The sequence below is a fragment of the Myxocyprinus asiaticus genome, chromosome 31 (genome assembly GCF_019703515.2).
Source record: "Myxocyprinus asiaticus isolate MX2 ecotype Aquarium Trade chromosome 31, UBuf_Myxa_2, whole genome shotgun sequence".
In the NCBI taxonomy this organism is placed as follows: Eukaryota; Metazoa; Chordata; class Actinopteri; order Cypriniformes; family Catostomidae; genus Myxocyprinus; species Myxocyprinus asiaticus.
Window position 1 is genome coordinate 41,759,776 of NC_059374.1, and position 17,042 is coordinate 41,776,817.

General features: G+C 40.1%; 2 protein-coding genes across 2 annotated transcripts in view; one reads left to right on the plus strand and one right to left on the minus strand.

Moving 5' to 3' along the window:
• pdgfd (platelet derived growth factor d) overlaps positions 1 to 16,115 on the plus strand; it is a 92,411-nt gene extending 76,296 nt beyond the window's left edge. Inside the window, exon 7 of the mRNA XM_051666328.1 lies at positions 16,094 to 16,115. Coding sequence (XP_051522288.1) covers positions 16,094 to 16,099 — 6 coding nt within the window. The 3' untranslated portion in view covers positions 16,100 to 16,115. The remainder of the gene's footprint in view (positions 1 to 16,093) is intronic.
• The window catches only part of LOC127422577 (cytoplasmic dynein 2 heavy chain 1), a 143,621-nt gene that overhangs the window by 9,984 nt on the left and 116,595 nt on the right, over positions 1 to 17,042 (minus strand). The window contains exons 79-86 of the mRNA XM_051666214.1: positions 16,462 to 16,572; positions 16,206 to 16,361; positions 15,832 to 15,907; positions 15,510 to 15,721; positions 14,445 to 14,549; positions 9,410 to 9,526; positions 9,113 to 9,322; positions 7,056 to 7,145 (exon numbers count right to left, since the gene is read on the minus strand). Of these exons, the coding sequence (XP_051522174.1) occupies positions 7,056 to 7,145; positions 9,113 to 9,322; positions 9,410 to 9,526; positions 14,445 to 14,549; positions 15,510 to 15,721; positions 15,832 to 15,907; positions 16,206 to 16,361; positions 16,462 to 16,572 (1,077 nt within the window). The remainder of the gene's footprint in view (positions 1 to 7,055; positions 7,146 to 9,112; positions 9,323 to 9,409; positions 9,527 to 14,444; positions 14,550 to 15,509; positions 15,722 to 15,831; positions 15,908 to 16,205; positions 16,362 to 16,461; positions 16,573 to 17,042) is intronic.

Here is a 17,042-nt window from a genome sequence, read left to right on the forward strand (position 1 = left end):
AATCAATGCTTTTATATATTTCCATTGATTGTAGTTACCTCCCTCATTAAAGACACTGAGTCTTGTACCTTTTCGCTTCAAATCAAAGTTTGTAATGTTGTGATTCACTTCGGAGCTGGTTGGTTTGGTTCATGGATTACAACTCTTTTATGAAATCCCTATGAAAAAAAAAAAAAATAATGGGAAAAATACCAAAACAAAAAAGTGATATTGTTGCGCTCTATTATTAAAGGGGACATATTCAACACTTTTCACATTTAACAGTTTCCCTGTAACAATAAATACAATTTTGATGATTATTTCTCTCCATGTACTGCAGGTATGTATATTTCAACTCCTGTCATGACTATGTAAAGACGATATACAAGGTAATTTTAAAGATATGTGCAAGGATACCAGAAAGAGTTGCTGCACTTTATACTCTGTGAGACTTAAGTTAAAAAGAAACTCACTGCTAAAAGAATATTGTGAATATTCAGTGTAGCTCTTTATCTTAATGCGTCTGGATATTTTACTTGAGTATTTTTGTAATTCTCATTATCAATGATGATTTTTTTTTTTTTGTTGTTATTACTGTAATACAACAGCTTTATATTAAAATCACCATAAAGGCAGTGCAACACATACTACCATGATGTATAAATATTTTACAATTAAAAGTATATAAAATAAATAAAATAATAAAACAATAAAAAAAACTTTTCACATTACTGTAATGACATTTTCCTTTTTTTTTTTTTTTTTTTTGGCATTAGAGTTATTTGAATCAGAATCAGAATCAGCTTTATTGGCAAGTATGCTTACACATATAGTACAAGGAATTTGTCTTGGTGACAGGAGCTTCCAGTGTACAGTGATTTTTTTTGTTTTTTATTTTTAATAAATTTACAAAGATTTCAAAGAAACTTCTTTCACGTTGTCATTATGGGGTATTGTTTGTAGAATTTTGAGGAAAAATAATGAATTTAATCCATTTTGGAATAAGGCTGTAACATAACAAAATGTGGAAAAAGTGAAGCGCTGTGAATACTTTCCGGATGCACTGTACAACCATACAAAAACAATACAAAAACAGCAGGAAGACATAGATAATAATAAAAAAAATAAAAATAAAAAAACTAATTATACACATACGTACAGACACACACATACATACATACACATGGGTAGTGCAAATCTAATACAATCTGTTATGTACAGTGCAAATGTTTTTTTTTGTTTTTTTTTTTCAGAGGAATGAAATGGCAGAAGAGGTTGGATGTGTTGGATAAATATAAGAAAGACTAAACTGCGTATTGCACATAGTTATTGCTCAATGGGGCAATTTAACTGTTCATGAGATGGATAGCCTGAGGGAAAAAACTGTTCCTGTGCCTGACGGTTCTGGTGCTCAGAGCTCTGAAGCATCGGCCAGAAGGCAACAGTTCAAAAAGGTAGTGGGCAGGGTGAGTGGGGTCCAGAGTGATTTTTCCAGCCTTTTTCCTCACTCTGGAAGTGTATAGTTATTGGGGTGGGGGGGGGGCAGGGGCAACCAATATTCCTCTCAGCAGAGCATGTTCAGCTCAAGGTTGTTTTGACTGCACCAGACAGCCAGCTGTTTAACCTCCCTTCTGTATGCAGACTCATCGTCATCTCGGATGAGGCCAAAGACAGTGATGTCATCTGTAAACTTCAGGAGCTTGACAGAGGGGTCCTTAGTGATGCAGTCATTGGTCTAGAGGGAGAAGAGTAGTGGGGAGAGCACACATCCCTGGGGGCACCAGTGCTGAATGTACAGGTGCTAGAAGTGAGTGTCCCCTCCGTCAGAAAGCTGGTAATCCACTGACAGATAGACATGGGAACAGAGAGTTGGTGTAATTTATTCTGGAGTATAGCTGGGATGATGGTGTTGAAAGCCGAACTGAAGTCCACAAAAATGATCCTTGCATATGTCCCTGGTCTGTCCAGATGTTGCAGGATATGATGCAATCCCATGTTGACTGCATCATCCACAGACCTGTTTGCTCAATAAGCAAATTGAAGGGGATCTAGAAAGGGTCCAATGATGTCCTTCAGGTGGGCCAACACCAGTCTCTCAAATGATTTCATGACCACAGACGTCAGGGTGACATTTTTGGTTTCTTTGGGATAGGAATAATGATTGAGCGTTTGAAGCAGCATGGGACTTCACACTGCTCCAGTGATCTATTGAAGATCTGTGTGAAGATGGGGGCCAGCTGGTTAGCACAGGATCTAAGACATGCAGGTGAAACGCCATCTGGGCCTGAAGCCTTCCTTGTCTTTTGTTTCCGAAAGACACAGCTCACATCATCTTCACAGATCTTAAGTGCAGGTTGAGTAGCTGGAGGGGGGAGGAGGGGGGTTGCAAGAGGTGTTGGTGTTTGTGTGAAGTGAAGGTCAGAGCGGATGTGGGGTGTGAGATTGGGCCTTTCAAATCTGCAGTAGAACACATTCAGGTCGTCAGCCAGTTGTTGGTCCACCACAGGGTTGGGGGTAGCAGCCCTGTAATATGTGAGTTGTTTCATGCCACTCCACATTGATGCAGGGTCGTTAGCTGAAAACTTGTTTTTCAGCTTCTCAGAGTATCTTCTTTTAGCCACTCTGATTTCCCTGTTCAGTGTGTTCCTGGCCTGATTGTACAAGACTTTATCCCCACCCCTGTAAGCATCCTCTTTGGCCTGACGAAGCTGCCTGAGCTCTGCTGTAAACCACGGTTTGTCGTTGTTGAACTTTAAATAAGTCCTAGTAGGAATGCACATATCCTCACAGAAACTGATATATGATGTAACAGTATCTGTGAGCTCGTCCAAGTCTGTGGCTAGCAGCCTCAAAAACACTCCAATCTGTGCAATCGAATCAGGCTTGTAGTTCCCGCTCTGCTTCATTGGTCCATCTCTTTACAGTCCTTACTACTGGCTTGGATGATTTTAATTTCTGCCTGTAGGTTGGAAGAAGAACCAGACAGTGATCAAAGAGTCCCAAAGCTGCTCTAGGGACAGAGCGATATGCATCCTTTATTGTTGTGTAGCAATGATCCAGTATATTTCTGTCTCTGGTTGGGCATGTGATGTGCTGTTTGTATTTGGGCAGTTCACGTGTGAGATTTGCTTTGTTAAAATCCCCAAGAATAATAATAACTGAGTCCGGGTATTGTTGTTCCATGTCTGTGATTTGTTCAGCCAGCTGTTGCAGCGCTGTGTTCAAACATGCATTTGGCGCGATGTAAACACTCACCAGAATAAACGAGGAAAACTCCCGCGGCGAGTAGAAAGGCTTACAGTTAATAAAGAGCGCTTCCAAATTAGGACAGCACATCCTCTTTAACGCTGTTACATCTGTAAACCAACTTTCATTGATATAAAAGCATGTTCCACCGCCTCTCGTTTTCTCCGTTAACTCCGTAATGCGATCCGCTCTGAACAGCTGGAAGCCCGGCAGATGTAACGTGCTGTCCGGAATGGCTTCACTCATCCAGGTTTCTGTGAAGCACAAGGCAGCAGAGGTTGAAAAGTCCTTGTTTGTGTGGGCGAGGAGATGTAGTTCGTCTGTTTTGTTAGGAAGAGAGTGGAGATTCGCTAAGTGAATACTCGGTAGTGCTGTTTGAAATCCGTGCCGACGGAGCTTGTCCAGCACGCCTGCTCATCTCCCTCGCCTGCGTCTCTTGAACAGCAGAGCTGCGCCTCCAACTAAAATGTCCAGCAAAATGTCTGAATATTCGAAAACCGGGAAAAGATTGTCTGGTATATGCTGTCCAATGTTCAGCAGTTCGCCTCTGTTAAAACTGACTGGAAAAAGATTACTAAACACAGGACAAACAAACAAAAACAACAAAAGAACTGAGGAGCTCCACACCGAGGCAGCCATCCGCGGTGCCATCATGATGATAGTGGGGGAAATGTGCCAGCCCAGCTTAATAATTAAGCCACTTGTCTGTTGACTTCCACGTGTGTTTGGTTGAGCGGCCTGTCCAGCCCGAAAGAACAAAATTGGGTCGGGACTATCAGTTTAATCGACAAATGGCAGATCGAGGTTGTATTCAGAAAACAATGTTTATTTTTGCAATTCCGTTTAGTGGTGCTAGTGGTGCAGAAAAGGCACACTTGAGCTTTAATTGTTATTAAAATAATGCCATAATGCAAAAAAGCTTAATGGTCCTAAAAAAGGCTTAATTTTCTTAACACAAAAAACAATTTCTTCTTTCTTTTTATTTTGGGATTAACTATAACCTAACCTGGACATGTTCTTCTGAGAGTCACCTCTGTAGAACGATCTTATCTCAAAGACAATCATGCAGATTTACACTCTACAACATCAGGAAGATAAGACCTTTCCTCTCTGAACATGCCACACAACTCCTTGTTCAGTCACTTGTCATAACTAGACTGGATTACTGTAATGCTCCCTTAGCCGGCCTTCCTGCAGGCACAATTAGACCTCTGCAAATTATCCAGAATGCAGCAGCACATCTGGTCTTCAACGAACCAAAGGGAGCGCATGTTACACCACTCCATGTCTCTCTATACTGGCTGCAGGTTGCTGCACGTATCAAGTTCAATGGATGCTGGCATACAGAACCAGTCACTGGGTCTGCTCCAGCTTACCTAAAATCATTCCCACAGAGCTACATTCCCACCAGAAGCCTGCGGTCAGCTAATGAGCGGCGCCTTGTCGACACATCTTTTCCATGAGCACTTGACCATACGCTCATAATAGAAAAGAAAACTACTCTTTTTTCATCACCAATCCTTGGATCAGTGATGATCTGGGGGTGCTTCAGCAAGGCTGGAATTGGGCAGATTCGTCTTTCTGAAGGACGCATGAATCAAGCCACGTACAAGGTTATACTGGAAGAAAACTTGCTTCCTTCTGCTCTGACAATGTTCCCCAACTCCAGCAGGACAATGCTCCATGCCACACAGCCAGGTCAATCAAGGTGTGGATGGAGGAGCACCGGATCAAGACCCTGTCATGGTCAGCCCAATCTCCAGACCTGAACCCCATTGAAAACCTCTGGAATGTGATCAGGAGGAAGAAGGATGGCCACAAGCCATCAAACAAAGCCGAACTGCTTGAATTTTTGCACCAGGAGTGGCATAAAGTCACCCAACAGCAATGTGAAAGACTGGTAGAGAGCATGCCAAGACTCATGAAAGCTGTGACTGAAAATCAGGGTTATTCCACCAAATATTGATTTCTGAACTCTTCCTAAGTTAAAACATTAGTACTATCTTGTTTAAAAATGAATATGAACTTGTTTTCTTTGCATTATTCGAGGTCTGAAAACACTGCATCTTTTTTTGTTATTTTGACCAGTTGTCATTTTCTGCAAATAAATGCTCTCAATGACAATATTATTATTTGGAATTTAGGAGAAATGTTGTCAGTACTTTATAGAATAAAACAGAAATGTTCATTTTACTCAAACACATACCTATAAATAATAAATCCAGAGAAACTGATCATTTTGCAGTGATCTCTTAATTTTTTCCAGAGCTGTGTATGTGTGTGTGTGTGTATATATATATATATATATTATTCTTGTTGCACTCTAATCTGTCGTGGGTAGTATTTTTCTGATGCAGTTGAAACTTTGTAATACAGCACTTTTCGTACTGCCATCTCCATAAGATGAATCACTTATGTTGTATTATTCCTCTTTTGTACTTCATATATACAATATATCAACATTATCAAGCAACAAACATTTAGCACACCTGCTCTTTGAGTGAGACAGATACATTTACTTATTTAGTGTTTAGACTATGTTGGAATTTAGGCATCTTGTTGTGCACTAACATCTAATCAAACAGAGCAGCAGCACAGACCCTCATAAACTACACTCAAACACAGTCACATTATTACATGAAGAATATCATGTAGGCATTCATGTAGCCGCTCTCCTCATCACACACGCTGGTGTTTGTGTGTGGTTTCAGCTGTGATGAACTCTCCCTTAGGTGGTGTTGGTGTGCTCATTAATTATTCATGAGTCCCTGTCTGATGTGTTTAATATTCACGCCACGTAGCTCCTCCTCCTTCCTCAAGGTCAGTGTTTCAGTGTGTGTCTATTCATGTCCAAGTCTTCTTTTATTTGGATTTTAATTCAGCTTCACATTTTTGCTTGTATCAGCAGACAACACACACACACACACACACACACACACACACACACACACACACACACACACATACACATACACATACACACACAGTTCCTCTATCTATCTATCTGGTAAGTATTACTACTGTAAAACCATAATAAATTCATCTGGGATCTCAATCAAATAGTGTAAGAAGCTTTCAGAATGTCTGGCATTTTAATTTCTTGTTTTGATGACATTGACGGCCGATATCAAGTTAACACAGTTTTACTGTAGTAACAATAACTGTAGTAACTGGTAATTTGGCTGAATCTATAATTACCATGGTGTTTTTTTCTGTAAGGGTAGGTGCACGCTATAAACAATAGTTGCTAAACCACTACATTCTTGAAAATCACCACAGCATGAATCAGATCGCTGTGACCCAGCGCTATCAAAAACTGTATGCTGTAAATGTAACTTATAAAAGGGCTGCAATTCAGATACAGCATTTATCCAAGGCCAATGCACAAAAGAGTGTACAGAGCATAAAACCATGGGAAAAAACTCAGATGAGTCATCTCTGACACTGTGGCCTACATTCTGATGGGTTTCCATTTGGAAAAAAATGAGAGATGCTTCAACACACAGCGTCTGTTGGCAGCTGTTATACATGACGGGGGATCTGTGGCGGTACGATCAGACGTCTCGTGAGACTTATTAAGTCTGATGATCGCTCTACATGGCCCTATTACAGCAGAGAAATATGCAACTGATTCACAAGACCAGGTGCATCCTGCAAAAACAAGATTCCTATATTCCAAGATCATAACGCCCGCAAACACACTAAAACTAAACAAACTTAAAGAGTTCCATGAACACCTGGATGAGGTCAAATATATTCCATATCCTCTCAAAGAAACATATTTAAACATTACTGAAACACTTATGAGATGCATGTGTGTGTGTATTTACCTGAATTGCGAGTGCTCTGGACACGACGGCTCGCAAATACTGCATCGGGTCTTCAGGGCCTTCCCATTTATTCTGCCAACTCAACGGACACTGACAGAGAGAGAAAATTTTGATAATCATTACAGTAATTTATTTACATGGTAAGACGCATTGAAATTGGAGTTTTGTAGATTTTAGTTCATAAATATACCGATGATCCAAAACATTGCCTAATATGCTGTTGGTCCTCTACGTGCCGCCAAAACAGCGTTGACCTGCTGAGGCATGGACTCTACAAGACCTCTGAAGGTGTCCTGTGGTATCTGGTACCAAGACATTAGCAGCAGATCCTTCAAGTCCTGTAAGTTGTGAGGTGAAGCCGCCATGGATCGGACTTGTTGGTCCAGCACATCCCACAGATGCTCAATCGGATTGAGATCTGGGGAATTTGGAGGCCAGGGCAACACCTTGAACTCTTCATCATGTTCCTCAAACCATTCCCGAACAATGTGTGCAGTGTGGCAGGGCGCATTATCCTGCTGAAAGAGGCCACTGCCATCAGGGAATACCATTGCCATGAGGGGGTGTACCTGGTCTGCAACGATGTTTAGGTAGATTGCATGTGTCACATTGACGTCCACATGTATGGCCGGACCCGGGGTTTCCCAGCAAAACATTGCCCAGAGCATCACACTCCCTCCACCGGCTTGTCTTCTTCCCAAAATGCATCCTGGTGCCATCACTTCCCCAGGTAAACGCTACACACGTACATGGCCGTACACGTGATGTAAAAGAAAACGGGACTTATTGGACCAGGTGACCTTTTCCACTGGTCCAAGATCCAGTTCCGATGCTCGCGTGCCCATTGTAGGCGCTTTCGATGGTGGACAAGGGTCATTTAGGGCACTCTGAAAGGTCTGCGGCTACACAGCCCCATACACAGCAGTGTGCGATGCACTGTGTGTTGTGGCACATTCCTCCCATAACCATCATTAAAATATTTGGTTACGGGATAGCCTTCTCGTTGCCCTCACGCATCGATGAGCCTTGGGCGCCCAACACTGTTGCTGGTTTGTGGTTTGTCCCTCCTCGGATCACTGTCGGTAGGTACTCACCACTGCTGACCGGGAGCACCCCACAAGCCTTGCTGTTTCAGAGACGCTCTGACCTAGTCATCTGGCCATAACAATTTGGCCCTTGTCAAAGTCGCTCAGGTCTTTACTCCTGCCCATTTCTCCTGCATTCAACACATTGACTACGAGAACTGATTGTTCGCTTAGCATCTAATCTACCCAGACCTCGACATGTGGCCTTGTTAGGAGATGATCAACGTCATTCGCTTCACCTGTGAGTGGTCATAATGTTTTGGCTCATCAGTGTATATGCTGGTGTACTCTTAAAAGCCAACTTTTAGTTGATATTTGACCCTTAAAAGGGCAAGAACATACAAAATTAATTAATGTTTTGCTCTTTTCCATCCATAAATTCCATAAATAGGGCCCAAATAATAAGTTTTCATGTTTTTCTTCAAAATATCACTTTTATTTTCATGAATCTAACATGTTAAGATAGGAAAACTTACCTTGAGGTCAGCAAACATCTCACAAAATGCTGTCACTTCACTTTAAAGAGTGTTAATTGATGTCAGAGGGTCTCACATGACTTTACATTTGAAGGGACCCCCTTTTTAATAATTTTCTCAGAGATTTTCCTCTAAAAAATGTCTTGAAGTGGTTAAAATATAGTCTTTGGCTTTCTGGAAAATCAACCCAAAATATTGGTGACATCATCTTGTTTTCACAGGGCCATTTACAAATATCTGTCCAATGAAATGCTCTCTGGAAAAAGAATATCAGCTGTCTCTAACAACAGCAAGTTGCAAATCATGGTTCATCAGTATGTCCCTATTTAAAAAAGGAACAGGCCCTTTAATATGTACCAACTCAACTTCCTATTTTGACAGAAAATTACATCAATACTGGAAAGAAAACTGCGCTCGTCAAACTATTTTATGCCGTCTTTAACTACGTCTTTACCCTCCTTTTTTCCACTTTTCTCAAACACATACACACTCTTACCTCCTGGTTCAACAGTGCAGTGGCCAGTTTGTGCACATCAGCAGTCAGGAGGGAGGAGCCTCTGATGACCTTACTGAGTGAGGCCAGTGATTGGTGAATGCACTGGACCAATCGCACAGCGTTAAACTGCTCCAGCTGGACGAATGAGAGAACGGGAGAGCCGACGCCCTCGCTGGGCGGAGCCACCTTCTGATGGATCAGTGAGGAGCCCTGAGACAAGACAGGAAGAATCCACAGCCAATCAGAAATATGTTCGGGATCAACTTGATTAATTGGTCTCAAGATAATGTTGGTTACCTGGTTGAGTCGCTTCCACAGGTTGAGCACAGGTGAAAGTCCGTTAGACCAGATCTCTCTGTCGAATTTAGACCCGGCTGCTACCGACCTGCTCAGAATCCTCAGCTGAGAGATAACCTGTTCAAACACAAACAAACTCTTACATACACTGCTCTCATCGGAATTATCATAAATAGGAGTTGCCGACTTGGATGCTGCAAATTTGTGCCCCCTTAACTCGTAATTACAGGTACTGTAATTATTGTAAAAATGCATGTTGCAATCATCTGATTTGAAATGACTGTACATTTTCAAAAAACAATGAAATTCACAAGGTAAAACATCATATAATGTGTAGTTGTAGTGCTTTCAATATAGCAAAGGGTGAATATAATTTACAAATTACTCCTTTTTGTTTTTATTAGCATTTTTCATACTGTCCCAAATTTTTCGGAATTGGGGTTGTAATATTTCTGTGTATTTTCATATATGCAGCCAGCTCTGTCATTATAAAGATCTCATTATTTTACATTACAAGCTATTATGATGTCATCTTACCATACGTTCATGAAACCCAGAGAAAAAAAGTTTCCCTTTTTTCAATGTAGTGTTTGGTCCATAAAATACATATGATAAAAATTGTTTATTGGAATCTTTTTATTTTATTCATATTGTATTTGATGTGCTGAAATGAACTATGATACATTTTAATCTTACAGCTACTTACTACAGACTAACCCAAACCCCTAAATGCAAACAATTAATATTTTTAGAATTACATATGCTGATACATATTCTAGGTATGAATCGCTGTTCCAAATGAAGACGTCCTCAACAGGAGAATTTCTCAGATTTAGCTCACATCCTTGGGACAATTTGTCACCAAACTATACCCAAGTAAACACACACACACACACACACACACACACACACACACACACTCACACACACACAGCACAGATGAGTGCAGTAGATACTATACACCAGGCCTATTCAACTGGCGGCCCGCCGGCCAAATCCGGCCCATTTGAAATTTTCAGTGGCCCACTTGAGGTTGAAAGCTGTCTTGGGGGCTGTTTTCACCAAACGTTTGTACACACTGTTTTTCAATTATTTTCCTACGTAAACTTGCGCTAGATGGACGTTGCGCAACATCTTGATGATTTTAAAGTGTCTCGTGCAGGAGCGCCGTGTTTTAGATGCTTTTAGAGGTTAGAGGTTGCGTTATCCATCATCCTGACGGAAGGGGAACATTAAAGATCTAAAATCTTGGACGACTAACAAGCGTGAGTTTGGAGAAACAGAAAAGTTCCATTCATTCATCTGGTCAAGAAATTGAATTTGAAAAGTCAAAAGTTTAAATAATTCCATCTATAATAAACTTTATTGTTATTGTTCAATGACATTTTAGTATCAGTCTGATTTACTCTCTCTGTAATGGACCAATTTTGAAAGCACTTTTTAGTTGATTTATGTTTTGTCTCAAGTGACCTTTATTTTGTTTTCTTCCAGAATTTCCTGCTAGTTGGAAATTTTGCTCATGATAAACACAGGTGTTTTATTTAGTGAACAAATATTATAGGCGTACTATAACACAATATCTGTAGATAGAAGCTTTTCGATAACAAAATATCCTTTTTGGCTTGGCCCATGTGCCCGAAAGATTTTTTCCATCTGGCCCCCTTGTAAATAAAGTTGAATAGCCCTTCTGTACACTCTCACCCATCTGTCTCTCTCTCTGATTGTGCTGAACTGCAGCAGAAGTGTGGGCGACTCTTTGTCTGATAAATTGGGCTCATTGCAGGAGCTAAACTCACTCTCTCTCTCTCTCTCTCTCTCTCTCTCTCTCACTCACACACACACACACACACACAGACTCTAAACCTGATAGTGACAAATAAAAGCACGGTGTAACAGTCTGCACAAAGGGAGAGAGAGCATGTGTGTGTGTGTGTGTGTGTTTGTAAAGAGAGAGTGACATTGAGCAAAATAAGGGATAATTTGCCCGTTTCATTCACGAAACAGCAGGATATTCAACCTGTGTGAAATTTATTGACCACTCAGACTGTGTAGTTTTGTACTTCTGAGGGACAATTTTTGGACAAATGTAACCTCAATATACCTAAACCTATTTTAAGTGGAACATTTTAAGAGGTCCTTTAAAACTTTACTTTAGTAGACTCACTGTTTATTATCTATGGCTACTTACCAAATCAATAATTAAATGGACATGAAAATTTACTTTTGCATTCAAAATACGTTATTATGCGAGAAGAAAGAGACCACAGAGTCTTCAGAAACAGCTGAATTCCACCTCTGGTTTGCATCTGTTCTTTGGTAAATTTGAGTATTTAGCAAAAACGACTATCTGATGACTCCAGCCAGGTCTCCTAAGCAACCAAATTGTCCCGGCTGCTAGGGAGGGTAGAGTCACATGGGGTAACCTCCTCGTGGTCGCTATAATGTGTGGTTCTCGCTCTTGGTGGGGCACGTGGTGAGTTGTGCGTGGATACCGCTGTGGATGCTGCCTCCATATCTCCGCGGTAACGCACTCAACAAGCCACGCGATATGATGCGTGGATTGACGGTCTCAGACACAGAGGCAACTGAGATTTGTCCTCCGCCACCCGGATTGAGGCGAGTCACTACGCCATCACGAGGATCTAGAGCACATTGGGAATTGGGTATTCCAAATTGGGGAGAAAAACGACCATCTGACTGCTCATTATCCAGTTTATTACAAGAATACTTTCTAAATAAATAAATAAGTGGACATGAAATATTGATTTGAGTTGAAATTATTTTATTAGTTTACTTGTAGAGATTGCAGAATTATACGAGAAGCAGGAAAGATGACTCAAAATACCCGGATGACCACTATGATATCACCCGTATGTACGGTCATTATTCAGAAATATCAAACTGCTGGATGGCACGACTGACCAATCACAACAGATTATTCCAGAGAGTCGTGTAATAACATTGCTTACTAACCTTGTCTGTGCCAAGTTCTATCCAATTTTTCAATTTATTTATTTATTTATTTTACAATGTAAAGATGCTAAACTAAAAAAAGTGAGGCAACAGAGAACAAAATCTTACGAAGTCTTCCTCAGACGTCATGTTCCACCGTGGGGCTCATTGTCTCATTTTGCTCAGCTGCAGCGTGTGCAACACAATGTGACAAAAAGCAATAATGTTTCACACTATTCTGAACTACACTCACAATACTGTATGATGTAATACATAAACTTTATCATGTAATCATGAACGCCGCCGCATTGTGTGACTGTTCCACCCATGATATTACCTTTAAAACACAATCGTGGCAACAAATATGAAGTTAAATACCCTGTATAAATTATACAGAGTATAAATAGACCAAATGACCAACAATGATCTTACAGGATACAGTGTCAGTGCCAGCCACAGTGCAAAATTGCCTTTTGTTAATCTGCTGGATGTATTTTCCGTCCCATGGAAAATGTATCTGTAACGGGGTAAGGTGGGCAAGGAGGAGGCAGGAACTGGCTGAACAGTCAATGTAAGTTTATATAACATAAATGAACTCAAATGAACTTAAACACAAACACATGGGCATACACACACACAGCGGCTGCATGTGGCTCTCTCTCTCTCTCTAACTGTCACCTCTAGCTCGTCTTTATCCCCCTCCCAGCTGATTAGCCCGATTCAGGGCCGGGCGTGTGTCCTCACGGCCTGGCCCTGCCCTGCCCTCCTCCTCATCACAGTATCCAAACGGACAAACAAACAAGATAAGAAAAGCGAGTTTGAACCTGTGACCTGTTGCGCAAGAGCCGAGTGCACAGCCACCATGCTAAGTTTTTTCAAAGAACTTGAGCTTTTCTCTACTCCACACCATCCTCTGTAACATTAACCACTCTATTTTAGTCTATCACTACCGACTATCCGTGTCAATTATAACACGGTTTAACACCATTAATGAAACGCGTTGTTGTTTTCAGTAGGGCTAACAAGTAAAATTATGAATGTTCACAATGTATTTTCATTGTGATTTTCAAGAAGATAACTAATTAACTAATATCTATGAAGCAACAGTTACACTTATTGAAAAAGGCTGACATTCTAGCATTTTTTTCTATTCGTGACATAACTAAGCTATAACTTTAATGCTGCCATTAATTTAGATTTGTTCGATCGCCTTCTAACACGTAAAAATAAAAATACAATGCAAATAATAATATTAATGATCATGATCATCATAACTCACTTTATGCTTCCTGGCGGTGATTTTGCAAATGAGTCTCACGTGTGAGAATTTAAAGTTTTATTGCCGCGTTATCCCTGCGATAATAAGGCTCATTCTGGTTGAGTACCTACTGTACATGCAACGATACCAGAAAGAGATGTGCCATAACTATTTGCTAAGTATCTAAGTAACTATCTGCACTTGCGTTATGTGCGAGGATGGGTGTGTGAATGAGCTTCTCTCATGAAGGCGCAAGGAGACTGCAAATATCAAGATTTATAGTGAATAAAGACTTTTAGTTTGTTTCTCACCCAAAGCAATCGCATTGCTCCAGAAGACATGGATTAAACCATTCGAGTGCTTTTATGTCTTTTTTGGAGCATGAAAGTTTTGCACCTCATACACTTACTTTGAATGGACAAAAGCACCTCATACACCCTTGAAATTATCTTTATTTCTGTTCCGCAGAAGAATGAAAGATATATGAGTCTGAGACAGTATGAGGGTGAGTTAATGAGAGAATCATCATTTTTGGGTGAACTATCCCTTTAAGAGTTTGGCTTAAGACTAAATATGATTAGCTTATGAAATGTCATAAGAAATATAGTAAAACAGTTTGTCAGAATGTACTTTGTCTGTCAGCACATTGTTATCTCCACCCCACAGGAAAAGAACAACAATCTCACACACACACACACACACACACACACCTTTGATGTTGAGGAATGTCCTGCTCAGCACAATGTTCTCAAAACATCTCTGACCCCTCATGACCTCAGTACAATAAAACACAGACTCTAACAACACACACACACACACACACACCTGTGAGCTGACGATTCTCTGTGACGATCGCTCGATGTTTGCAGGCAGGCCAAAGAAAATGGGTCTGTCATCTTCAGGCAATGCGTCTATCACCGCACGATAATCCTACACACACAGACATACTGTTAATTTTCACACTGTTTTTTTTTCTATATGAGTCATACGTTTTTGTTGATCAAAAATATTAAAGATTAATATGTTTAATATGTTAGAATTAACAACATGAGAAAACTGTGCTGAACAGCTTAGCACCTGAAATAATAGCATACAATATACTAAAATAACTTTTCAGAACGTTTAGATAGTTTAGGATATTGCGTTACGTGTAGCACGTTTTTAAGGAAATGCCATATTCAGAACACAACTTATGCATTTTGACTAGTGCGAAATTTAGTTCAAGTTCACCTGTTTATTGGCTTCATTGTCTGTGCAGATGTAATAGTATGTGTAAGTTGTGGATATAGCTGATTAATGTCACATATGCTGTATGTGATGTGTTTGAGTGAGATAGTGAAATTGTTAGCAAAGTTCGTTGTACAGGTGTTTAGCTCAGAAATCTCCAAAATTCTATGACAAGATTATTGCAATCAATTCTTTCTAGATTTTTCTTTCTTTAAAAAATAAATAAATATAAACATGTTAGTGCATTATCAATATCTTGCAATTTTATTTTTTTCACATCATATTTTCGTCTACAGTATGGTTTAATTAAAACTGTTTGATTATTGTCATGATGTGTCTTTTTTTTCCTGTCTCGTTAACGTTGTCAAAATCAAAAAGACTCTTCGTGTTTTCATCAGTCATTTTTATTGACAAGATCAACACCTGACAGGGTTATTTTGTGGAATGACACAAACACATTTCTTTCTTTTGTCATTACATTTCTTTGTTTTAAACTATTCAGAATCTCAAAACTTTCTGTTTATTTCCAGGTTGAAATAAAAGCATCCCAGATTTTCAATGTGGCGCCAGATGACAGCAAACACCACAAGACTAAACACAAAACCTACTGAGAGTATTACAAATATTTCTTAAAAACATTAATATGAGTGTATGATCACTTACCGCTATGCTACAGGAGTTGGGCAGGTGTATCTGAGCAGGAAATGTGTGTGTTTTCTTCATGCGAGAGGTTGTTTGATTGAGTAGTTGTGCGTTAAAGAACTGCTGCAGGTACGAGCGGAGAACACGTAGGTCACACACGTTATCAACGCGTCCGCCGTAGATGGCGTTTTCCAGGAGACCGTGAACGTATTCCCACTGTAACACCTTCCCACCTGACACACAAACATACACGGAAGAATTAATAAACAAACATGCCAACACACCGGATAAATACAAACAAACACATACAGACATATAAAAGATCAGGGACACACACACACACCTTCAAACAGTTGGTCAATAATGTCAAAGCCGGCTCTCAGGTCTGACAGAGAGAACTCGTAGAACTTCGTCCAACCCTGTGGAACACACACACACACACACACACACACACACAGGTCAATGACGTAATGCTCATTATTTTCTCTGGATATATTAAGTTTTTAAAAATAAATAAAACATGCAATTTACACAAAGCAATTACTTGAATACACCTCTATTATGATGAACATGTTTTCAAAGTCATTTTGATATTTCTTTTATAGACGTGACAAAAAAAACTGTGACAACTGTGTGTGTCTATGATCTGTACTACTGTGCAAAGGTAAAATTCAGTAACTACAGTACACTTTTTTCAAAATAGAGTGTTTTGTGTACCTGTGGAATGTAATTGCGTCTTTCTTGACACACAGCGTGGAACCAGGCCAGACAGAAGAGAGACTGAGCACGTGTCAGCTGACCACCTTTACTGATCTGCTCTGAAGTCCACGATTCATAAGTCCTCTTCAAGTTCTTTTTGAGTCCTGGAGGAGCCTGAACACACACATACACATATGGGTTGACGTACTGTCTGTCTATAGGCTATGAAAGACGGAGTGTATCTCTGCTGAAGCACACACACACATACACCGACCTCATAGGTGATTTTGAGGCTGGACTGCAGCAGTATCGGTGTGAATTTCACATGGACCTCAGCAGTCAACCAGAGTCTGAAGCCTGCATTGGGTTTCATACTGTTGATCTCCTGTGAACACAAACACACATGACATGTCTGACTACAAGGAATTAAAGTCAATAAATGCAAACAATCAAACCACTAATAATCTTCAATGTGTGTTTTAGAAGAATGAGTTCTTTCTGACTCATTTCATTCACCCTAAATTCATTACAAATCTGCAGTGTTATACAACACACACACACACACACACACAGATGATAACACACATAATGAAAAGGAGCAAAAAAAAAAAAAAATGAAAACAAAGAGCAATTAAAGTATTTGTGACAGCAATCTCTCTCAGTAACAGTCACACACACACACACACAGGCAGGATCAGATGCAATCACTCAGTGATTCACTCTCACTTTGAGACTTAATTATTTCAAGTATAATTAACTGCAAACCTCAGAAAACAACATCTGATGTAACAGATAACAAAGACAGAGACAGGAGACAATAAAGACAAATAAAGAGATGGACGGACAGACAGATAT